Below are 18727 nucleotides of genomic sequence, written 5' to 3' on the forward strand. Positions count from 1 at the left end.
CTTCAGTTAGCAGCAGTAGCCAAGGAATCGCTCGATCGGGTTCAGTTAACAGCCATCGATCGATCGCTCGGGTTCAGTAACACGTAGCCTGCAGTGCAATCGCTCGGGTTCAGTTAGAGCCCAACGCCTCGCTCGGGTTCAGTTAGAGCCAACGCCTCACACACACGCGCGTATGTGTACGAGAGAAACGCGCATCACTCGGCCCCGACCTCCCACCGTAACCGGGAACTCCCCGAAATTTTCCTCCCCCTCGCTTCTACCATGATTTTTTCCGTCATGGACGGCCCAAAGAATGTCATGCAGCTGCGTCTCCGGCCCGCCCAGGACGAAAAGCCCATTTTCTGTCATGATTTTTTGTCATAGAAGTAGGAGCCCACCACATCTATGATCATACCGGGTTTTGTCACAATTATCGTCATAGAAGTGTCATATGTATGACAGAAAAAAATTTCGTTCGGCCCAAAATGTCACGGATGTGTCTTTTTTTGTAGTGTGGGTTGCTAGTAGTGTTGATTACTCCTTGTAGTTGATACTAGTTGGTTTACTTGGTGGAAGATCATATGTTCAAATCCATTATGCATATTAATACCCCTCTGATTATGAACATGAATATGCTTTGTGAGTAGTTACATTTGTTCCTGAGGACATGGGAGAACTCTTGCTATTAGTAGTCATGTGAATTTGGTATTCGTTCGATATTTTGATGAGATGTATGTTGTCATCCCTCTAGTGGTGTCATGTGAACGTCGACTACATGAAACTTCACCATTGTTTGGGCCTAGAGGGAGGCATTGGGAAGTAATAAGTAGATGATGGGTTGCTAGAGTGACAAAAGCTTAAACCCTAGTTTATGTGTTGCTTCGTAAGGGGCTGATTTGGATCCATATGTTTCATGCTATGGTTAGGTTTATCTTAATACTTCTGTTGTAGTTGCGGATGCTTGCAATGGGGGTTAATCATAAGTGGGATGCTTGTCCAAGTAAGGACAGCACCCAAGCACCGGTCCACCCACATATCAAATTATCAAAGTACCGAACGCGAATCATATGAACGTGATGAAAACTAGCTTGACGATAATTCCCATGTGTCCTCGGGAGCGCTTTCTTCTATATAAGAGTTTGTCCAGACTTGTCCTTTGCTACAAAAAGGATTGGGCCACCTTGCTGCACTTTATTTACTTTTGTTACTTGTTGCTCGTTACAAATTATCTTATCACAAAACTATCTATTACCTATAATTTCAGTGCTTGTAGAGAATACCTTGCTGAAAACCGTTTATCATTTCCTTCTGCTCCTCGTTGGGTTCAACACTCTTACTTGTCGAAAGGACTATGATAGATCCCCTATACTTGTGGGTCATCAAGCGGCTGTGGCGGGGCCATCAGGGAGCGCGCATGCAGAAGCCAGGGCGGCGTCGGAGTCGCTCCATGGCCAGCGGGAACCCGCAGGCTCTCTGGCAATGGTTGGCGCGATGGTGGCCGTGGATCTGGATCCCACCCAGATTTGTCGTTGGTTCTTCACGTGGACAGCCGTGTGGTGCGATGAGGGGTCGACGAGGGATGTTGGTTCCCCACCAGCAATCCGGCGGCTGCATGCATCGTCACGGCATGGCTCACACCGTGGATCCAGGCAGCTGCTGGTTTGGGGTGGCGTGAATGCCGATGAAATCCGTGACGACCTCAGTCATGGTAGGCAACGCCCGAGTCTTGGGCGTGTTTCCTTGTTGAATGCATCGTCATTTACATTCATCGTCACCTGGTTCCGGCTGCTCCAGGGGAAACCCTAGATCTCGATCTCCCTGATCGTACGATGACGAGGCCTTCGGGGCAGTTCTCCCTCTTGGAGGCATCGTCTTGTAGCAGGTGCTGATTGGAGGGGACAAGAGGAGGAGCGGTGTTGCATCTATTGCAACAGCGACGACGCGTGTTGATGGACGCGTGCAAGTGATGGCGTTGTCTGACATCGTGGTGGCGTCGACGACAGAATGGCCTGGTAAAATGAATGTGTTGGTCGCTCCTGAAGGTGAGATGGTGGAAGATAGGGGCGGCTGATTCTAGAGTGTCGTTTCCCTGTTGGTGCCAGCAGGAGGCTTGGTGAGGCCAACAGATTAGATGATGTGTTTTGATACGATATCAGGGCACATCATAAAATGTGTAGATGTGGTGATTGTGGTTGTCAGAAAGATGATTTTGAATGGATCATGTATGTGTTTTATCGGGTCTGTTGAATAATATTTCTTTCGTTCTAAAATAAGTAACTCAACTTTGTACTAAATCTAGTATAAAGTTGAGTCACTTGAGTACGATAGAATGGTTATGTGCATCGTTTCATGCAGAGGTCGAGTTATCCCTCACTTTTGGAAGAAAAAATAGCATTGGATCAAAGTGATCGGATTCCAAATCAAGCTATAGCTACATTAAACAGCGCGGCCGGCCGGCCGATGCGCTACTCCGACCACTACTCCAGATCAGGTGGCGACGCCCCAGAGGGCCGCCTGGTCTTCGCCGCAGGCGTCGTGGATGAGCTTCATCCTGTCCACGGACCTGCAGACCCCGCTGCAGGACCAGTCGAAGGACGCCACGCACACGTTCCCGGCCCGCTTCTTCCACTCGCAGTCTGCAAAACGCACGGCTGTTGTTCCGGTCAGGCAAGCTCGCATCGCATGGGCGAAGAGAGAACGACATGCTCGTGGCTCGGCGTACGGACCTGGTGGCGTGGCGCAGCACATGCTCCGGTCGTCGACGTGCTCCACCTCCAGCCCGATCAGCCACGCGCCCACGGAGACGTCCTCGTTCGCGAACCTGTGCAGGATCGGCCTGAAAACAGTCGATCGCAGATGCAAACATCGTCAGAATGTCTCACAGATTGCCTTCCAAAGAAAAGGAAAAAAGATGGCTTACTGGTTGACGGAGATGTAGGCGGCGAGGTCCTTGGAGACGGCGTAGATCTGGCCGGTGGCGTGCCGGAAGTACTTGTTCCCGACGTCCCCGAACTTCCAGTACTCCGGCTCGTGGTACTTCACCCCTCTGCCACCCACAAGAACAAGATGGATGGAAGCAAATTCAGCAGCAATTTTCATCGGGTTCCGAGTTTTTGGCACGTGATTTCGCTCGGATTATTGTACCTTTGTGACAGAACAGGGCCGGACTTCATGCAGCCGACGTACACCCTGGGCCGCGCCCTGTACTTGGCCAGCCTAGTTGCCAGCATCCCTGCCAAATTAAAGAGCAGAAACGGTCAAAAATTGGCAGAAATGTTAAGCAACACAAGGCTGCATGCACGTGTGCGTAGCGTAGGACGTACCGAGGTTGAGGTGGACGTCGTCGTCGACCTTGACGTAGAAGTCGGCGTCCCAGGTGGCGACGGCGGTGGCGAAGTAGATCCTGGTCTTGGAGGACAGCTCGTGGTAGCCCTCCACGTGGTCCAGCCGGAGGAAGTCCTTGTGCTCCGCCTCCTCCGCGTCCAGGGCGCGGTCCGCCGCCCCGCCGCCGCCCTCCGCCGCCCCGCTCCGGCCGATCACGAACCGCACCACGATCCCCTTCTCCTTCTCCAGCCTCCTCAGCTTCTCCCCTGCACCCATGAACAATTTAAACATGGTGTAATTCGTTGCTGCATTGCACCGGTGCCAACGTCAAGTGCGTGCATGTATGCTACCTGAGGGCACCCAGGTCTCGCGGAGGGAGTCGCGGCGCTTCTTGCTGCTGAAGGCCGTGTTGATGCCGATCACGACGAAGGCCTTCTGAAGGGCCTTGGACGAGCCCGCCGCGCCGGCGACGCCGCTCCGGGCGCGCTCCACGGCCAGCTCCATCTCCAGAGAAGACACCGTCTTGTCCAGCGACCTGGGGAGGTGCGGATCCATCAGAAACGTGCAATGAGTGCACAAGTGCTGTATGCATGGTGGACGGCGCGTATGCTTACCGGATGGCATGGTGCGTCTTGGACACCTCGCTCATGATACCCTTGGGGTCATGCCTCTCCCCGGCTAACCCCTTGCTCACGCGGCTGTCGTCGCAGCCGGGAGCAGAGGCCTTGTCCACCGTGCTGATCGGCGCCGACAGGAGCGGCATCCAGCCGCTGAGCAGCAGGCCGACGGCGAAGCTGGCGACGCAGAGCGCGGCCACGGACTTCCCCGTCAGCGGCGGCCTCGCCCGCGGGGGCACCTTCTTCTCCAGCTGCGGCTGCGCCTGCGACACCCACAATGATCAGTTTCGCCACACGGAACCAGCATTAACTCAGCAACTAGCTAGAATAGGACCGATCGCACGGCCGGGCACGCACCATCATTGCGCCAGAAGCAGCTAGCAGGCTGGCTACTCGAAACTCCAGAAGGATGGAAACGAGTGGCTTGGGCACCTGTTGAACGAGGTGATTTATTTGTGTGCAGTGCAGTCTCGCGTTATGAAAAGCGCCGGTTATCTGCCCGCCCCTGGCCCCGGGCACCTGCGGATGCACCGCGAGGGGGTTCAGTTTGCGTGACGCGCCTCATGCCGACAGTGTGAGAACGAGGCCGGCTGGCTCACCCAGTTCGTGGTAAGAACGCCACGCCTATGTTGCATTTCAAACTGTGCCGTGGCTGTGGAGTTCTTGGCCAGGAAACACGGGTTTACGCTACGGCTGCCGGCTTATGGTGATAGGCATGGCTGAGTCGTGGTATGTTTCACGTGAGGATAACCATGCTTTTTTTATTGAAAGGATAATAACCATGCTTTCAATAGAGCAAAGAATTACAAAGGATAATCGTAGCATGCCACGGATAAAACTAGCTCAATGCATAGCGATTCACTGAATTTACCGACTGCCCTGCGTTGTCATAGGTAAAAAAAACTGCACGGTACATTTGATGCTTTTTTTCCCCACACAAAAGATGTGATGTTATCAAGTTGCTAGTTCACCAAACTCACAGGGATTACATTGTATGCGCTCGTATTTACATTGTTCGAACTAAAATGGCATCCATCTGATAGTACCATACCACCAGCACCAGCCTTCCACTCAACTTCTTCATCTGCTGGAATTTGAATGAATCCTTCAACATACGACTGCAAGTAATCCCTCCCCCAAAAAGATGATCTGATAGGATTCGTGCGCACACTTCTGTTAACCGCCAATACATTGCAATTTGACGGGTATGCTGAGAGAATGCAAAGATAATACGTAAGCTTTTGAGTTTCTGCAAGGGGATATTCTTTTCCATCTACGGGTAAAGCATCGTACCTACAAACATTCTTTAGATCGAAGCATACCTGCAAGCATAATAGAGGAATATGATTTCTCGCTCATTTTGGCCCTCAACATATACTTCTCTTGTTGAAGGATTCCATTGTCAGGTTAGCAGTGAAGGCTGGGATGGAATTCATCTTTCTTATGAAAATATCAACCTGAAAAGTATGGTTAGATCATCAAAATCAGTAAATCAAACTCTGGTTCAATACCAAACTAAAAACAATTCGAGACTTTCCTTTACTTAATTATACTTGCAGGAGTTTTAACTTCACCGTACCCGTAACTGTATGACTGGATACTTTCTATCTAATACCTAGATTAGTTTATTACACAGTAATTTGTATCACACAACATACTTTGGTGCACAATTTAAGAACGCTCGAGATCTAAATACACCAACTGGACTAAATCTGTTAAGCCTCTTACACACTCTTATAAACTGTAACAGCACTACAGGTTATTTGTAGAACATTCCAGAAAAGGAAACGCTTCAGTGTAATGGATAAGTTGAATACCTGCTGAGCAATCTCGTGTTGAGAAGTGTAGCCATTGACCTGTATTTGAGATCAAATAAATGTTCCGTTAAACTATACAAAAGAACATTTCAACAATGTAATAAACCTACCACTATATTGGTGCTTCCTGATTCATAGAGAAACTCGAGTTTTTCATCATCAGTTTGGGCATATACTGATTGCAGAGTAAATCGTGTTACATGAATCCCATTTGGCTGCTGCTCATCATTCATCACTATCTAAAAACACAAAATAAGAAAAATGATGTTTAACAGCTGAGAATAGTTAGAACTTAGAACCAAGTAACAAGATAAAATTGGACGAACGGAAAATAATGAGAATTGTGGCATAATAGCGTAGTTGGCATATGATATTACATGGCTTGATAATTCAAAATGTGCAAAATAACTGAACCCATCAATCCGACACCTTCCCCTTCCATTTCTAAACCCACCTAACATCCACTCCTGTATCCAACTCCTCTTCGTTCATCAAAGCACGTCTTTCCCAATACAAAGTTCTTTTCCACCTCCTTGCTATCAAGGCGGTGTTTCTATCACCAGCCTTCGGCCAGTCAACCCTGGGCTGCTACCTCACCAAGATACCCTCTCAGTGTAACAGCTCTGACAGACGCCCAGGCCAAACCAAGCTCGGCTTGCTGGAGCTCCTCTGGACTCCACTGCCTCAGCCCCCTTGCACATGGCCTGAACTGACACTTCCAAACGGCTCTAGAAATTGCTCCCGATTCATGTGAAGTTTTTTGGATTTTAGGTTGCAATGGATTTTCCGTTTTACCAATTGGTATTGACATGAATCAGATATATGGACAGATGAGGAGATAACTCAGTACTGAATGCTCGTCCTATACCCATGATGCAAGAGATTGCAGGATCAGGAAGCTGCCTAACTGTACTGCCTGAAATTTGGCATACAATTTTTAAACCGCTTTGAAATTAGGGGTGGAAGTTACTCCCCAGATAATTGGGGGATGCCAGCTGGACTTATTTTCCTTATCTCAATGCATGACTCTTTTAAGCTTAACTCTCAAAAGCCAGATATGCAGCTTCCTTTGTCAAAAAACTGCTAGTCTATCAAGAGAAGCTCACAACTGGAGAACAGTTGACTTGATTTGGGAACAGCCGAACAGTACATGCGGAAATACTGCTACTAAAAGTAGCTTGAACAGTAAGATGTCTCGGCTGCTAAAATAAAGCTCTAAGGCTACTGCACAAGTACGCATTGCTTCTTGAAATTCAGACAGCTAACAGAAAAATTAATAGAGTTGAACGCATCACACCTGGTAACCAAAAAGCGAGCAGCAAGCCTTTCGGAAGACTGAGATCCTCTCCAGAAACACTGCCTTGTATCTGTTTCCAGGCAGGTGTAAGGTCCTCTCCAACAAATCAGTATACAGAAGCTTATACAGATATAAATTAATAAAGTAGACTACCTTTCTTCACGTTTCTCTAGTGTGGCAACTTGATTTTTAAGCTGTGCTAGCTTTTCAGCAACATTTGCATCTACTACAGTTCCAGCATCTGCAAGTAAAATAAATATTCCAGCATAAATGCATTCAAAGCAAAACCAGACAAGGTCTCTCAGAGCTTGAACATACGGAGCACATGATATATTGACAAACAAGTTATTCGGCAGAAAATGCAGATGTCTATTTTTGATAGAAATGCAACTACACCAAAGAGCAAGCTATCAGAAATTGTACAATGACAAATTTACTAAGGAAAAAACCGAAACTAACTATTGCATGCTACTCAGTGGATATTATTCTCACATGAAATTTTGAATTGAAAAATTGGTAAGCAAAAGAGAAAATCAAACACTCAAACAACACGTGGAGATTGTAGTAGTAAAAAGAATTCATAAGATCACTTACCAGCTTGCCCTTTTAGTTCTTCGATTGCCTGCAGCCTCTCTTTTGTTTTCTTTAACTCAGCTTGCAGTGCTTCTATTGTCTGCTTTGCTTCACTATCCATTGCAAGAGTATTCACCATACGAAGTACTTTTGTGCTTGAGGCAGAGTAATCCCCATGACCCAGCTGTCAAATATGACAAGAATTTTCATGGCGTTGACGCATAATACACAAAGCAAATAACTATAGGTTAAATTAGTACACTTCATAGCATAATTCATAGTTGCACCCGCAACTAGCTCTGATTGTTGAAGGAAGATGACATGCCTAGTTAAAACTTCGGCTGCACAGCACTGTACTATAACAAACTATAACACATATGAACACAACAGTCATTCAGCATAACATTCACCGCTGCCTCATTGAAATTCAAAATTAGATAACAATTCTACACTCGTGTTTTATTTGCAGGCAGCATATGATCAAGCTCCCACAGCCAGAGTAGCCCAGGCCTGCTAACGAGAGAAGCTAGATTGGCCACTGGCTATTAAACATTGATCGTATTCTGTAAACATTGATCCTTAGTACATACCTTAGACTCGAGTAATGCCACCTGAGAGCGCAGTTGATCTCCCTCTCGCTCCAATGATTTTGCTTTTCTTGCTTCAATGCTCAATTTCTCATTCATTAGATTGAGCTCCGCATGTTGTTGACTAATTAGTTCTCTCTGCTCGTGTAGAGTGGTCTCTAGTTCTCTTACTACCTTTTCCATTTGAGATAGATCTGACTCCATTTTCTGCATTGTTTCCCAGAAGAGGCATTATAAATTAAAATTAAGAAAGTTGTAACGGCACATACCACCAATGTTAAGAATACAGAACCTGCTAACCTTGGATGACATGTCATCTCCATCCCTAGTTTTTTGGTTAGATAACATATTATGATCTTTTCGTAATCTATCTCTTTCTTCACTCACTGCAGTAAGCTGTTCAAATGAAATAAGTCATAAAGGGAAAGTAAAGCATGCCAATGTGAATTATTGACATATAAATGGATGATCACTCAATGTAATACAGAATGTATAATTATAGAAGATTCATAACTGCGAGTACTATCTCTTTCCAGTTTGTAATGCCTATGTGTATCCCTAGATCGATAATTTAACCAATATAATAGGATTTATCTATTATAAAATATATACCATCATAAAGTTCAAATGTTATATTTTCAAATGGTATAACTTTTGTGATATACAACTCACATTACAGTAGTAAAATTGACAACCTAGAGATATGTGCAGGACCTATAAAGCGGAAAGGAGGGAGTATCTCTTAATAAGATAGCTTACACAGCATAAGTTCAATGGGAGTATGGGACTACAAGTGTATTTATGGTATACATTGCAAACACGGAAAAATTGGAAACCTAGGCCGCAGTTGTAGCAGGGGACAGCAGACAATACCAGAAGTTCAAGCCGCTTGACCTCCCTGCTAGCACTTTCAGCTCTCTCTTTGGCAAGGGTAGCTTCACCTTCTGCACGTTGCTTGCTGATCTCAGCAAATTCCAACGTAACCTCCAATTCTTTCAACCGTGATGTTACTTCACCCAATTTATTCAAGTCTGTCAATGCTTGCCTGTCAACAGTTCAAATAACAATATAAATCTTGAATTTATCAAATCTACTAGTCGCGCAGTTTTGTTTATGATCATAGGAAAGGATAGTACTCTGAATAATGTTTAATAACGATGAGTTATAGCAGAATTTTTCTTTGGTAAAGTGATGATGGACTCATACCTTTGCAAATCTGCAATGTTGCTGTAAGAAGACACATCAGGTATGTTGCCAAGTAATGATGTACATGATGCTAATTCCAGCTCCAACTTATGTGCTTTAGCTTCAATTTCTTGCAGCTTAGATAGTTCTGTTTCGGCTCGTTTCCTTCGACTCTGCTCCTCCAACAGCTTTTCACTTAGCAGCTCAACATTTGTGTGGGAAGATTCTAATCTTCTAGCTTCGTGCACTTCTTTTTCCTGGATATACAGAAATCATATAGATACAGCACTTTCTTATTCTAGAATTTTACATGGCAGGTTATTATTGAAAAGCTGTATAATAACAGGAAAAAAAACTCAGATATGTCTAAAATTGAAGGGTACAAAATGCACTACCAAAATGCTTTAGGGTGTACAGCCACCCATAAAAGAAGCCATTCATTCATTCAAACACACTTGTTTTAAGATTAGAGCTTCCTACATAGCTTCAACTTTTTTATTTCTACTATGGCAGTTCAGAGAGCCACACATAGGGCAACAAAACGCTCTCCTAGATCAGTGCTTAATGCTAAGCATGTTGTAAGCTTACAGCAATGTGCAACACTGATGTTTACATAATTCTGACAGTCATAAAATTGGCTTTCCTTATCAAGGAGTAAATGAAACAAGCATGCCATCAAATATTCACATAACATCAGCTATCATCATCAAGGCTAAATGCTCACATAGTTCCGGAGCTCCTCTTGCAAAAGTTTTATTAACTTCTGATCATCTGTTGGATTACGCTGAACAGACAAAGGAGCAGAATCCAGTAGTCTGAGCTCGGTTTCGTTCTTTTCGCGAAGACACTGACAAAGAACATAATGTTAATCATTGTATCTGCTGTACCAAGATGTAAAACCAAAACCAATGAGCACAAGTTTGAGCATCTGATGAGGGCTCTCACGGCAGGAAAAAAGGAGTGGGACATATTGATCAGCGATGATCATGTGAATCACATTATTTTACCTCATTTAATTGCTTTTTCAAGTCCTCCAACTGCTCATTTAACATCTTTGCTTCCTTCTCAGAGTTTTGCGCCCTGAGGCTCATTCTTTCAAGCTACGCCCAGGCATGTTCAGATAGATAAGCCAACATGCAGTGAAGAATCAATGTTCACAAGAATTTAATAATACAAACCTCAGCATTAAGTTTAGAGATGGATAGTTTTGAGTCATCTTGCATATATGAAAGTTCCTTCTGAAGGGCTTTCTTCTCCCTTTCTGAATTTTCAGATGACCGCTGCATAGCCCGTTCCAACTCCTTGACCGACTCCTGTGCAGATGCTGAAGATGATTCGGCGCTAATTCGAGAATCAATCTCTTTATTGAGTTTAACCTGCAGCACCAGCAAGCCTATGATTAGTTATGTCAATTAATAAACATGGATATGATAAGGCACACAAAAATGTGACTGTGTGACTAGCTTGTCACAACAGCGATGTGATGGAATTCATGTGCCAAAGGGGGAAAAATGTATACCTCAAGTTCCCCTATCTTCCTGACTTGCTGTCGGTATCGTTCCTGATACTCGCCCAGCTCCTTCAATAACCGTTCTTGCAATGCAGTCTCCCGCCCTTTTGTTGCTGCTAGTTCTTGTTCGACATAGTTCAGTTTATCATGATATGTAGTCCTTTCATCCTCTGAAGTATTAAGAGCAAGTAAGTTTATCTGTTTGTAAGTAAATGCATCAAATGGCTTGCAACAGGATAATACTAACATCCAAATTCTAGCCTCAGATAGCTTCAAGCATTAAGCAGAACCTACATGTTCTTCCTAGAATGGAGTTCCTATTCCCAACAAATGTTAACTTATTACTATGATATACTGTAACTTGGAGTATAGTATATTATTTGGCCTACACGTCCATGCATATTTCAAACACTTATTCCCTGCTTCCACAACAGATATAATCACCTAACAGTTTAATGAATGAACTGTATTCATAAAAAGCTCAGAACAAAATCATGTAAACAAAAGCATACCACTCTTGGATAACTGTTTCTCCAATGTGTCAAGCTTTACTCGATACTCCTGAACCGCCTTCTCCGCGGTGTCCAGTGCCACCACGAACTCCGATTTCACCTATCAGAAATGTACACATGGAAAAAACATCAATATGTATACTAAGTGGCATATAACTAATCACACTAGGGATCTCCATTTCGCAGCGTGTACTTCTCTGCAGATCCTTAAAATATAACCAACAGAGAGCTTATCAATGTAGCGTGCGTGACCAAATATAACTTCAACTATAACAAACTTGGTAATACATGGCACTGAGTGACAGCAGGTCAAGTAACACAAATTGCATAACTCGTATGCTTACACAGGGCTAGACCGTAAACGGATGGAGACAGGGACGACGCGATCTCACCATCTGACGGCAGTGGTATGTGCAGACCATGTCGTCGGAGGGCTCCTCGGCGCCGGAGGCGGACACGAGGGCCGTGGGGCGGTCGTAGGGCACGAGGCGGCGGTCGGAGACGGGGGTCCGTCCGGTGGCGACGGCGACGGCGGCGGCGAGGTCGAGGTCGAGGTTGGCGTCGGGGTCGGCGTCGGGGACGGCCCGCCGCTTCCGCTGCGGTGGAGTCCGGAGGAGCATCTCGCTGGCCTCGCAGGGGTTCTAGAAGCTTCCTAGGGTTCTGGCGGCGAGGGATTCGCGAGTGACGATTGCTGAAAAGGTTTCAGGAGGAGGGATTTGGTTTGAAATCGCGCCGCCGATGGTCCTGGTGCTTAATGGGGGAAAGAGCGAATAGCGAATGGTCGTTCTTAGGGTCGAATCGATGCATTATGCGTTGTGTTGTTTCTTTTTTTCTTTTTTGTCAAGAATCAATGAGCTTTGTTGAAACTTGTGGAGAATTTTACCAAGAAAAGGTAGGAATGTAATTGAGCCAAAAACATAAATACCTCTGGCCTCACGGGCGAGAAAAAGAGACGAGAAAAGGAGACAGTTAATGGAGTTGGAGGCAAGCCGACAGTGAGCTCCCTTGGCGCAACAATGAAGGGTGTGACGCAAGATGACGATGTGCGTGCTACAGGCGGCGGTGGTGTCCAGTGCCAGACCGCGGTGGTCTGGTGGCCGAAGTTGGTCGGAAACGAAGGTGATGCGGGATGAAAAGTTGCTTGAAATGTCTTGTTTCCATTAACACTGAATATGACCAAACATGCCCGCCGAGATTAGCATCCACCGGAGACATAGAAGGGTAAGTAAAATGAAAAATAACATTACCCTTCCAAAGAATGTGACCTAATTTACGTAAGAGGGAAGGCACGTGTAGAAAAACTCCTTCTGGGGATGCCATGCAACCTGCCGACGTGCCTTGCCACCAGTCCCCTCGTGAGGATCAACATCGGCCTTTTGATGCGGGGCTAGTCGCCATCTTGGCCAATGCAATGATCACATTCGCTAATGATGTTAATGGTTAAAGAAGTATTCGCAAAAAAAGGTTAAATAAGAACAACCACACAAGAGCATCGTACATGTTCGAACGCATGTTCCACAAAAATGCATCTTTCTCAAAATACGTTGAATTATCTCATTCCAAACATTCAACTCCGCTCCAATACAAGCCACCCAAATGTGACATTTAATGGAATGTTCTCACAACCTTGGCCTATACGACATGCTTGTTGCGGGTGAAGTTGTAGGTTGTGGGGGAATGATCGCTGAAGGTCATTTTGAATTATATTTAAAGAGCTGAAATCACGGTTTGCATTTGGCCAAATTTGGATCAAAGTTTGTCAAACATAATGCATTTGTTTCAACCTCGCTTGAATTCGAAGACCATTAGCTTACCATGTGTTCTTTGCTGGATCGCATAATCTGAAAGTGGACGCCGACTGAGATATATTATGCAACCACGGCTTACCAGGTGTTCTTTGCTGGCCTCGAAAGGTTCCCGTGCGGTCGAGCCCTTTGGAAGTCTTGGGCTCCGACCAAGTGCAAACTTCACTTCTGGCTAGCGATGAGGCGTCGGATTTGGACGGCGGACACAAGATCAGTTGCAAACGAACACAAGATCGGCTACAAACGGATATTAACAAACTTTGCAACATCCAAAAGATCATCTTAGTTCGTCAGCAAACAAGTTCTTAAACTTCTATAACTAAAAACGATATAAACATATGATGAGGTGGCAGGATCACCACTTCCTTGCAGGGTCTTTGCCCTTCCAGTCGCCGGCGCAACTGTAGGCGTCCGTGGCTGGTGGAGGGTCTTGGTCATCCGAGGAGGAGGTGCAGCTATCGTCGTTGGAGTCGGAGAGGACGATGAGCTCCTTCATCTGACGGACCGCCCTATCCTGCCCTCGCTTCAACTTGGCGACCCGACCGCCTCCGCAACTGCCTCCTTCGCCTCGCGCTCCGCCTGCTCAATAGCAAGCCAGAGCGCCTTGGCGTCCTTCCGTCGGAGGCGGCGAGCGTCCGTCTTCGTCGTCGTGAGTGTCCGGCGATACACCCATGCAAAGAGCCACTCCTCCTTGTTGGGCCGCTCTGCATGCATCCCGCGGCGGCGGCGCGCGGATTGCTCCGCCGCATCCCTCTCCCATGCCCGCTGGCTATCGCGGCGCTCGGCGCGCGCCTCCGATTTTGGAGTGCGCGTGCGGGGCCGACGACACTGGCACTAGCACCCACCGCTGCCCCGCATGGAGGAGGGGCCGGGTGGAAGGAGACGGTGTGGTTGTGGTGCGGACTGCACGGGCCTGGCGGAGGTGCGGGAGGCCCGGGAGGGTCCAGCTTCGGCGTCCGCGCGGCACCGGTGCGGGAGCTGCGGCGGCGCTCCAGATCCGGAGTTGCCTGCCACTGGTGTCCACCATGGACCGCTCCAACCCAATGCGGAGGGCCATCTCCTCCTTGTAGTCAAGGTCGAAGCCGGAGTCGCTGCCGAAGCTGGACATCGGAGTGGATGGGATCGGAATCAGAGAGGAGGAGGAGAGGACGGAGCTAGGGAGAGTGAGCTAGGGTTCGGAGCGAGGCGTGCGAATTGGGATTTTTGTGGAACAGTTGTGGAGTCGGTGATGGGCTGGGCCTGTCAAGCGGGCGTACCCGGATCGCCAGATATCCGTCCTAGATTTGAGCTGCCGGTCAGCCCTGTCGTGTGTACGCGTGTTGAGAGGTTTGATTGGGTCGTTTTTTTTGACCGGTTGACCGGACGGTTTGCCCAGGTGTTTGAGATGGGTATGCGAGGGCCGATTGTAGATGCTCGAAAGCTTCGCTGAATGGTGTGGGCGACAACAGCCAAGAGCATAACCGAAAATGACTGATGAAGAAACGTGGAACATATAATTGCGAACCAACCTGTGGTTGGGATGGTTAGTTGGACAGTGGAATCCCAGCCCACCAAGGTTTAAATCCTGGTGCTCGCATTTATCCTGAATTTATTTCAGGATTTTCGGCGATACGTTTTCAGTGGAAGGAGATGCTCTCGTCGATTACGAGACGTCTACGATGACTTCGTAAAATCTCAAGATGATGTGCCAGCTCAGTCTCTCGGAGATGCTTATAGGAGTAAGATGTGCGTGTGTGCGTTTATAGGGATAAGTGTATGCGTGTTTATACGAGCGCTTGCATCTGTACTGTGTTAAAAGAAAACCGACGTGCTTTCGGACTTAAAAGAAGAATTGTCACGGAGGAACGAGGTACGTATGCTAACGTAAGAAGAGCATAGCACATGATGCAAGAACTATAGCCGGCCAATGCTTCACAGACCATACACACAAAGCGCGGAGGAGATAGGCGCCATCCATCTCATCCGGACCACAGAACTTAACCTAATGAGGATATACTTTGCCGCAAGGCCAATCCGATCGCACAGCCTGCTGCTCTAGCTGTGCTGTATAGCTCATCCGACGTTGACACGGATGGAGCTTGCAGGTGTCTCGTGCGCACGTCAATCTGGCAGACGTTCCTAGAGCATGCAATATTTTAGTCGGAAAATCACAGCAGGAACACAACTGCCTCAACCGGCCCTTCCCATTTGGATTTGGAAAGGCCAGAATCCACAGCAACGCCCGGCGCGGGATCGTGGAACCGGTGTTCGGACGGCACGCGCGCGCATGCAAACATACCGATCGCGTGCGTGCGTGCGTCCGTCGCCGGCGCCTGCCGCTACGGGCTACCTGTGGAGGCTGGCACCGACAAAAGAACTCTGTCTGTTCGGAACCCCCACTTCCGGGCACGTCCGCGGCCCCGCGACACCGGCCGTCCGCGCGATCCCGCCTGCGCGCAAGGCACGTCGTCTCTCCCGTTGGCCCAACGCGCCCGGCCCGGCCCGTCGGGCTGTCACGGCGTCCCTTTCGCCATGGCCAAACAGGGAGGACACGACAAGGCATCAGCGCGTTGTGCACGCGGCACGCCTATAAACAAATAGCTCCTGGTCGCATTGCCAGCCATCGCATTCCCGCTCGGCGTCAGGAGTCTGGGGAGGAGATTGTTCGACCTCCGGCCGCTTACTCCGGCTTGTAGTGCGTGGGAGCAGAGTCGGCCGACGGGGAGGCCGGCAAAATGCCGACGACCACCGTGGAGGACCTGCCCGCCGACGTGCTGGCCTGCGCGCTGCGCCGCCTCGACGGCCCGTCGCTGGCCGCCGCGAGCTGCGCCACGGCAGGCCTCCGCGCCCTCGCCGCGGAGCCCGAGACGTGGCGCGCGCTCTGCGTCGCACGGTGGCCGTCGCTGCTGCAGACCCAGCAGCGCGACATCCTCGGCTTCGCGGCCGTCTCTCCGCAGCGCCTCTTCGCCGACGCCTTCCCCTTCCCGTCCAGTTCCACGGATGCTGCTCCCGTCACCGCGGCTGATCAATGTCTCCCCGGCGAGCTGATCTCCGCCGTGGACGTGTACCACAAGGGAGCGCCCCTCTTCTCCCGGGTCGTGGAGACGTCCACGTCGTCCTCGTGGTTCCTGACCTCGCCGTTCCGCGTTGACGCCGTCGAGTGCAAGGACCCGGTGCCGGCCGCCTCGTTCTCTCCGTCGGACTTGGAGCTCAGCTGGATCGTCGTTGACCCCCGAAGCGGCCGGGCGGTAAACGTGTCGAGCCGGCGGGCCGTGGCCGTGGATAGACACTGGTACACCGGCGAGACGTTGGTGCGGTTCGCGGTGGTGCTCGGCGGGAGCAAGTTCGAGGCCACAGTCACCTGCTCGGAGGAGGCCGGATACCTTAGGGAGGTCAGCCTCACCGTCGAGGACGCCGGAAACGCGGCGGTGAGCGGCGAAGGCAGCCTGCGGCTTCTTGCAGCCGCAATGGAAGGGCCGAGGAAAGGAGGGGAGAAGGAAAGGGAGGATGCCAAGAGGAGGTACGAGGAGTTCGTGAGGAGCAAGAGGGGGCGGAAGGAGTCCAAGGCAAGGCGGGAGGTGCTCGTCGACTTGTGCTGCTCCGCCGTCGGCGCCGTCGCCGTGCTCAGCTTCCTCGCCTCCGTCGTGCTACGGTAGAATCTACCGTACGGGCGATCTCATCCCTCAGTGCAGAGAAAAAAAACATCAACACACATTCTTTATTCTTTTTTGCTGATGAATTTTTTTTAGGGTATATAGACGAACGTTTTTGCTCTTCGTACATACCCGTGGGCCGGAGAGCAGTTTTTTCAGTATATACCACTGTATCGATAGAGATACACAAGTTGGTAGATTGTTTATTCATACCATGCATTTTTTTTGCTTATTCTTCTATTTAATCAGAGGCTGGATATTTGTACGTCGTGAAACGTGTACAATCGTTTTTCCGCTGCTTATCGGCTGTAATAACCTCTCGTATTCATATTATGGGACGAAGGAAGTATGAGAAAAATATATGAAAAATTGTCTACTAGCACTAAAATTACTTTTTGCGAACTAATATGTAGTTGAATGGGGAGCAACTAGAATAGAAGAAGGGCCTAGGATGAAAGAATAGAAAAATGAATCATGGCCGTTGGATGGAAGATGACTGGTACAAATTGAGGTGGAGGGTTCTCACTGTACATTTCTTGAAAACCCCCTAGTACTAGTTACATATGAAAGATAACTTTTGCAACAACCACCCAAAATTTCTAATATGGGTCTGTCTAGATCTCAGTCGACTTAGACTTCGCGAAGTCTAAATCGACTGACGTCATAAATAAATTGATCGCTCGTTTAAATTCGTTCGCATGCCTGGAGTCAGTTTCCCTGTTCGTTTTGTGTTGGCCTGCGTTGGCTCACCACGTGGGCTGCTGTTGGGCTGTATTGACATTGTCCCTTCGTTGTGCCTGTGTTTGTTTTTTAATTTTTTTATTTATTTGTGCTTTTTAATGGAATTGGTAGAACATTGTCCCGTTGGTGTATTGCTACACAACACAATGTAGCTCTTATTTTTCACCCTAGCATTGCTAATGCTCTGTTCCTTCTTTTTTTGTCATCCTGTTTTTTTTCAATTTTTTTTGTATTTTTAAATGATAAAGGAATATTTAATGGAACAAAGAAAAAAATAAAAACAAACAAAATAAAAAGAAGAGCACAATTTAATTGTCTGTGACCTACGAATAACTATATGCGTCCGACTAGTGTGCAAATGGGTATCAATATTATTTTGGAAGGGGAAAAAGTAATTTGCATGCGAATGACATGTAATTGTGTGTGATATGTAATTGTGTTCGATCAAGGACATGCAATTGCATGTGGCTGACATGTGTGCAACTAGGTAGACGAAGAAAGCAACTCATGTGACCGACGTGTGTGCCACCTAATGGCAAATATTGAAAAAAGAAAAACAATTAAGTTTGATGGTAAATATTTAAAATATGGATTTGAATCTTCCCTCGTCCCTCACAAAACAACAAAGAGTTGCACTCTCTTTGAAGACATGCAACTATAGTCTGGCGACGCTTGCACTTGCGTGCATAGTAGCAACTGCAATTGCCTTCCTTCACCCGGATAAAACGGTACTAAGTTGGAGTTGCAATCAGGAGACGCATATGCAATTGCGTAACTATTGTAAGACATGCACTTGCAGTCGGGACGAAGCTTGCAATTGTGTGCCTACTAGCATACTCCCTTCACAACAACATTAAAAATGTGTCCGAGGATCTGGACAAGTAACTCTTCTCTCCTTTAATATGATCCTTTTTATGAGAAAATGAGCGCCGTTGTCAGAATCAGACACACAAAAAAAATATTTTTTCTTTCTTCATCCTTGGAAAAACAAAAAAATGCAAAAGAAGAAAAGGAAAAAAATTGTATGATTTCAAAAAATAAGAAAAAAAACACAAACTGGTTGTGAGACCGGGTGCTTGATTTGTGTTTGCAGGCATGGCAGAAAACGTGGGTGTTATGGTGCTCGTGTGACACATAGTGAGGGTAGG

The 18727-nt window shown here is 47.6% G+C and overlaps 3 protein-coding genes across 5 annotated transcripts; 1 reads left to right on the plus strand and 2 right to left on the minus strand.

The window, feature by feature from the left end:
* Positions 1-2222: 2222 nt before the first annotated feature.
* On the minus strand, positions 2223-4410 carry LOC119272412 (probable beta-1,3-galactosyltransferase 8). Of its 2 annotated transcripts, none has more exons than XM_037553906.1 (8): positions 4278-4410; positions 3918-4183; positions 3654-3838; positions 3303-3569; positions 3124-3211; positions 2900-3025; positions 2706-2815; positions 2223-2615 (listed from the first exon to the last, which is right to left on the minus strand). In XM_037553906.1, exons 1-8 carry the CDS (start codon positions 4281-4283, stop codon positions 2467-2469), a joined length of 1197 nt encoding a protein of 398 aa, XP_037409803.1. In that variant the 5' UTR covers positions 4284-4410; the 3' UTR covers positions 2223-2466. The 2 variants fall into 2 exon arrangements, with proteins under 2 accessions (XP_037409803.1, XP_037409802.1); XM_037553905.1 differs by having other exon boundaries at positions 2223-2630.
* A 345-nt stretch (positions 4411-4755) lies between these two features.
* On the minus strand, positions 4756-12194 carry LOC119269797 (mitotic spindle checkpoint protein MAD1-like). 2 transcript variants are annotated; one of them, XR_005133715.1, is made up of 17 exons: positions 11794-12021; positions 11402-11501; positions 10899-11059; positions 10558-10755; positions 10387-10479; positions 10104-10226; positions 9401-9636; positions 9068-9239; positions 8495-8590; positions 8198-8401; positions 7629-7791; positions 7188-7275; positions 7035-7104; positions 5848-5976; positions 5738-5776; positions 5214-5377; positions 4756-5130 (listed from the first exon to the last, which is right to left on the minus strand). XR_005133715.1 is itself a non-coding variant. In XM_037551717.1 (17 exons), the coding sequence occupies exons 1-16, from the start codon at positions 12019-12021 to the stop codon at positions 5288-5290; spliced, it is 2190 nt and encodes a 729-aa protein (XP_037407614.1). In that variant the 5' UTR covers positions 12022-12194; the 3' UTR covers positions 4756-5130; positions 5243-5287. The 2 variants fall into 2 exon arrangements, 1 of the variants encoding a protein (XP_037407614.1); XM_037551717.1 differs by having other exon boundaries at positions 5243-5377; positions 11794-12194.
* A 3637-nt stretch (positions 12195-15831) lies between these two features.
* LOC119272414 (probable F-box protein At2g36090) lies at positions 15832-17141 on the plus strand. The gene has a single exon (XM_037553907.1). It carries the CDS (start codon positions 15921-15923, stop codon positions 16839-16841), a length of 921 nt encoding a protein of 306 aa, XP_037409804.1. The 5' UTR covers positions 15832-15920; the 3' UTR covers positions 16842-17141.
* The last annotated feature ends 1586 nt before the right edge of the window (positions 17142-18727 follow it).

This window comes from Triticum dicoccoides, chromosome 3A (genome assembly GCF_002162155.2).
Source record: "Triticum dicoccoides isolate Atlit2015 ecotype Zavitan chromosome 3A, WEW_v2.0, whole genome shotgun sequence".
In the NCBI taxonomy this organism is placed as follows: Eukaryota; Viridiplantae; Streptophyta; class Magnoliopsida; order Poales; family Poaceae; genus Triticum; species Triticum dicoccoides.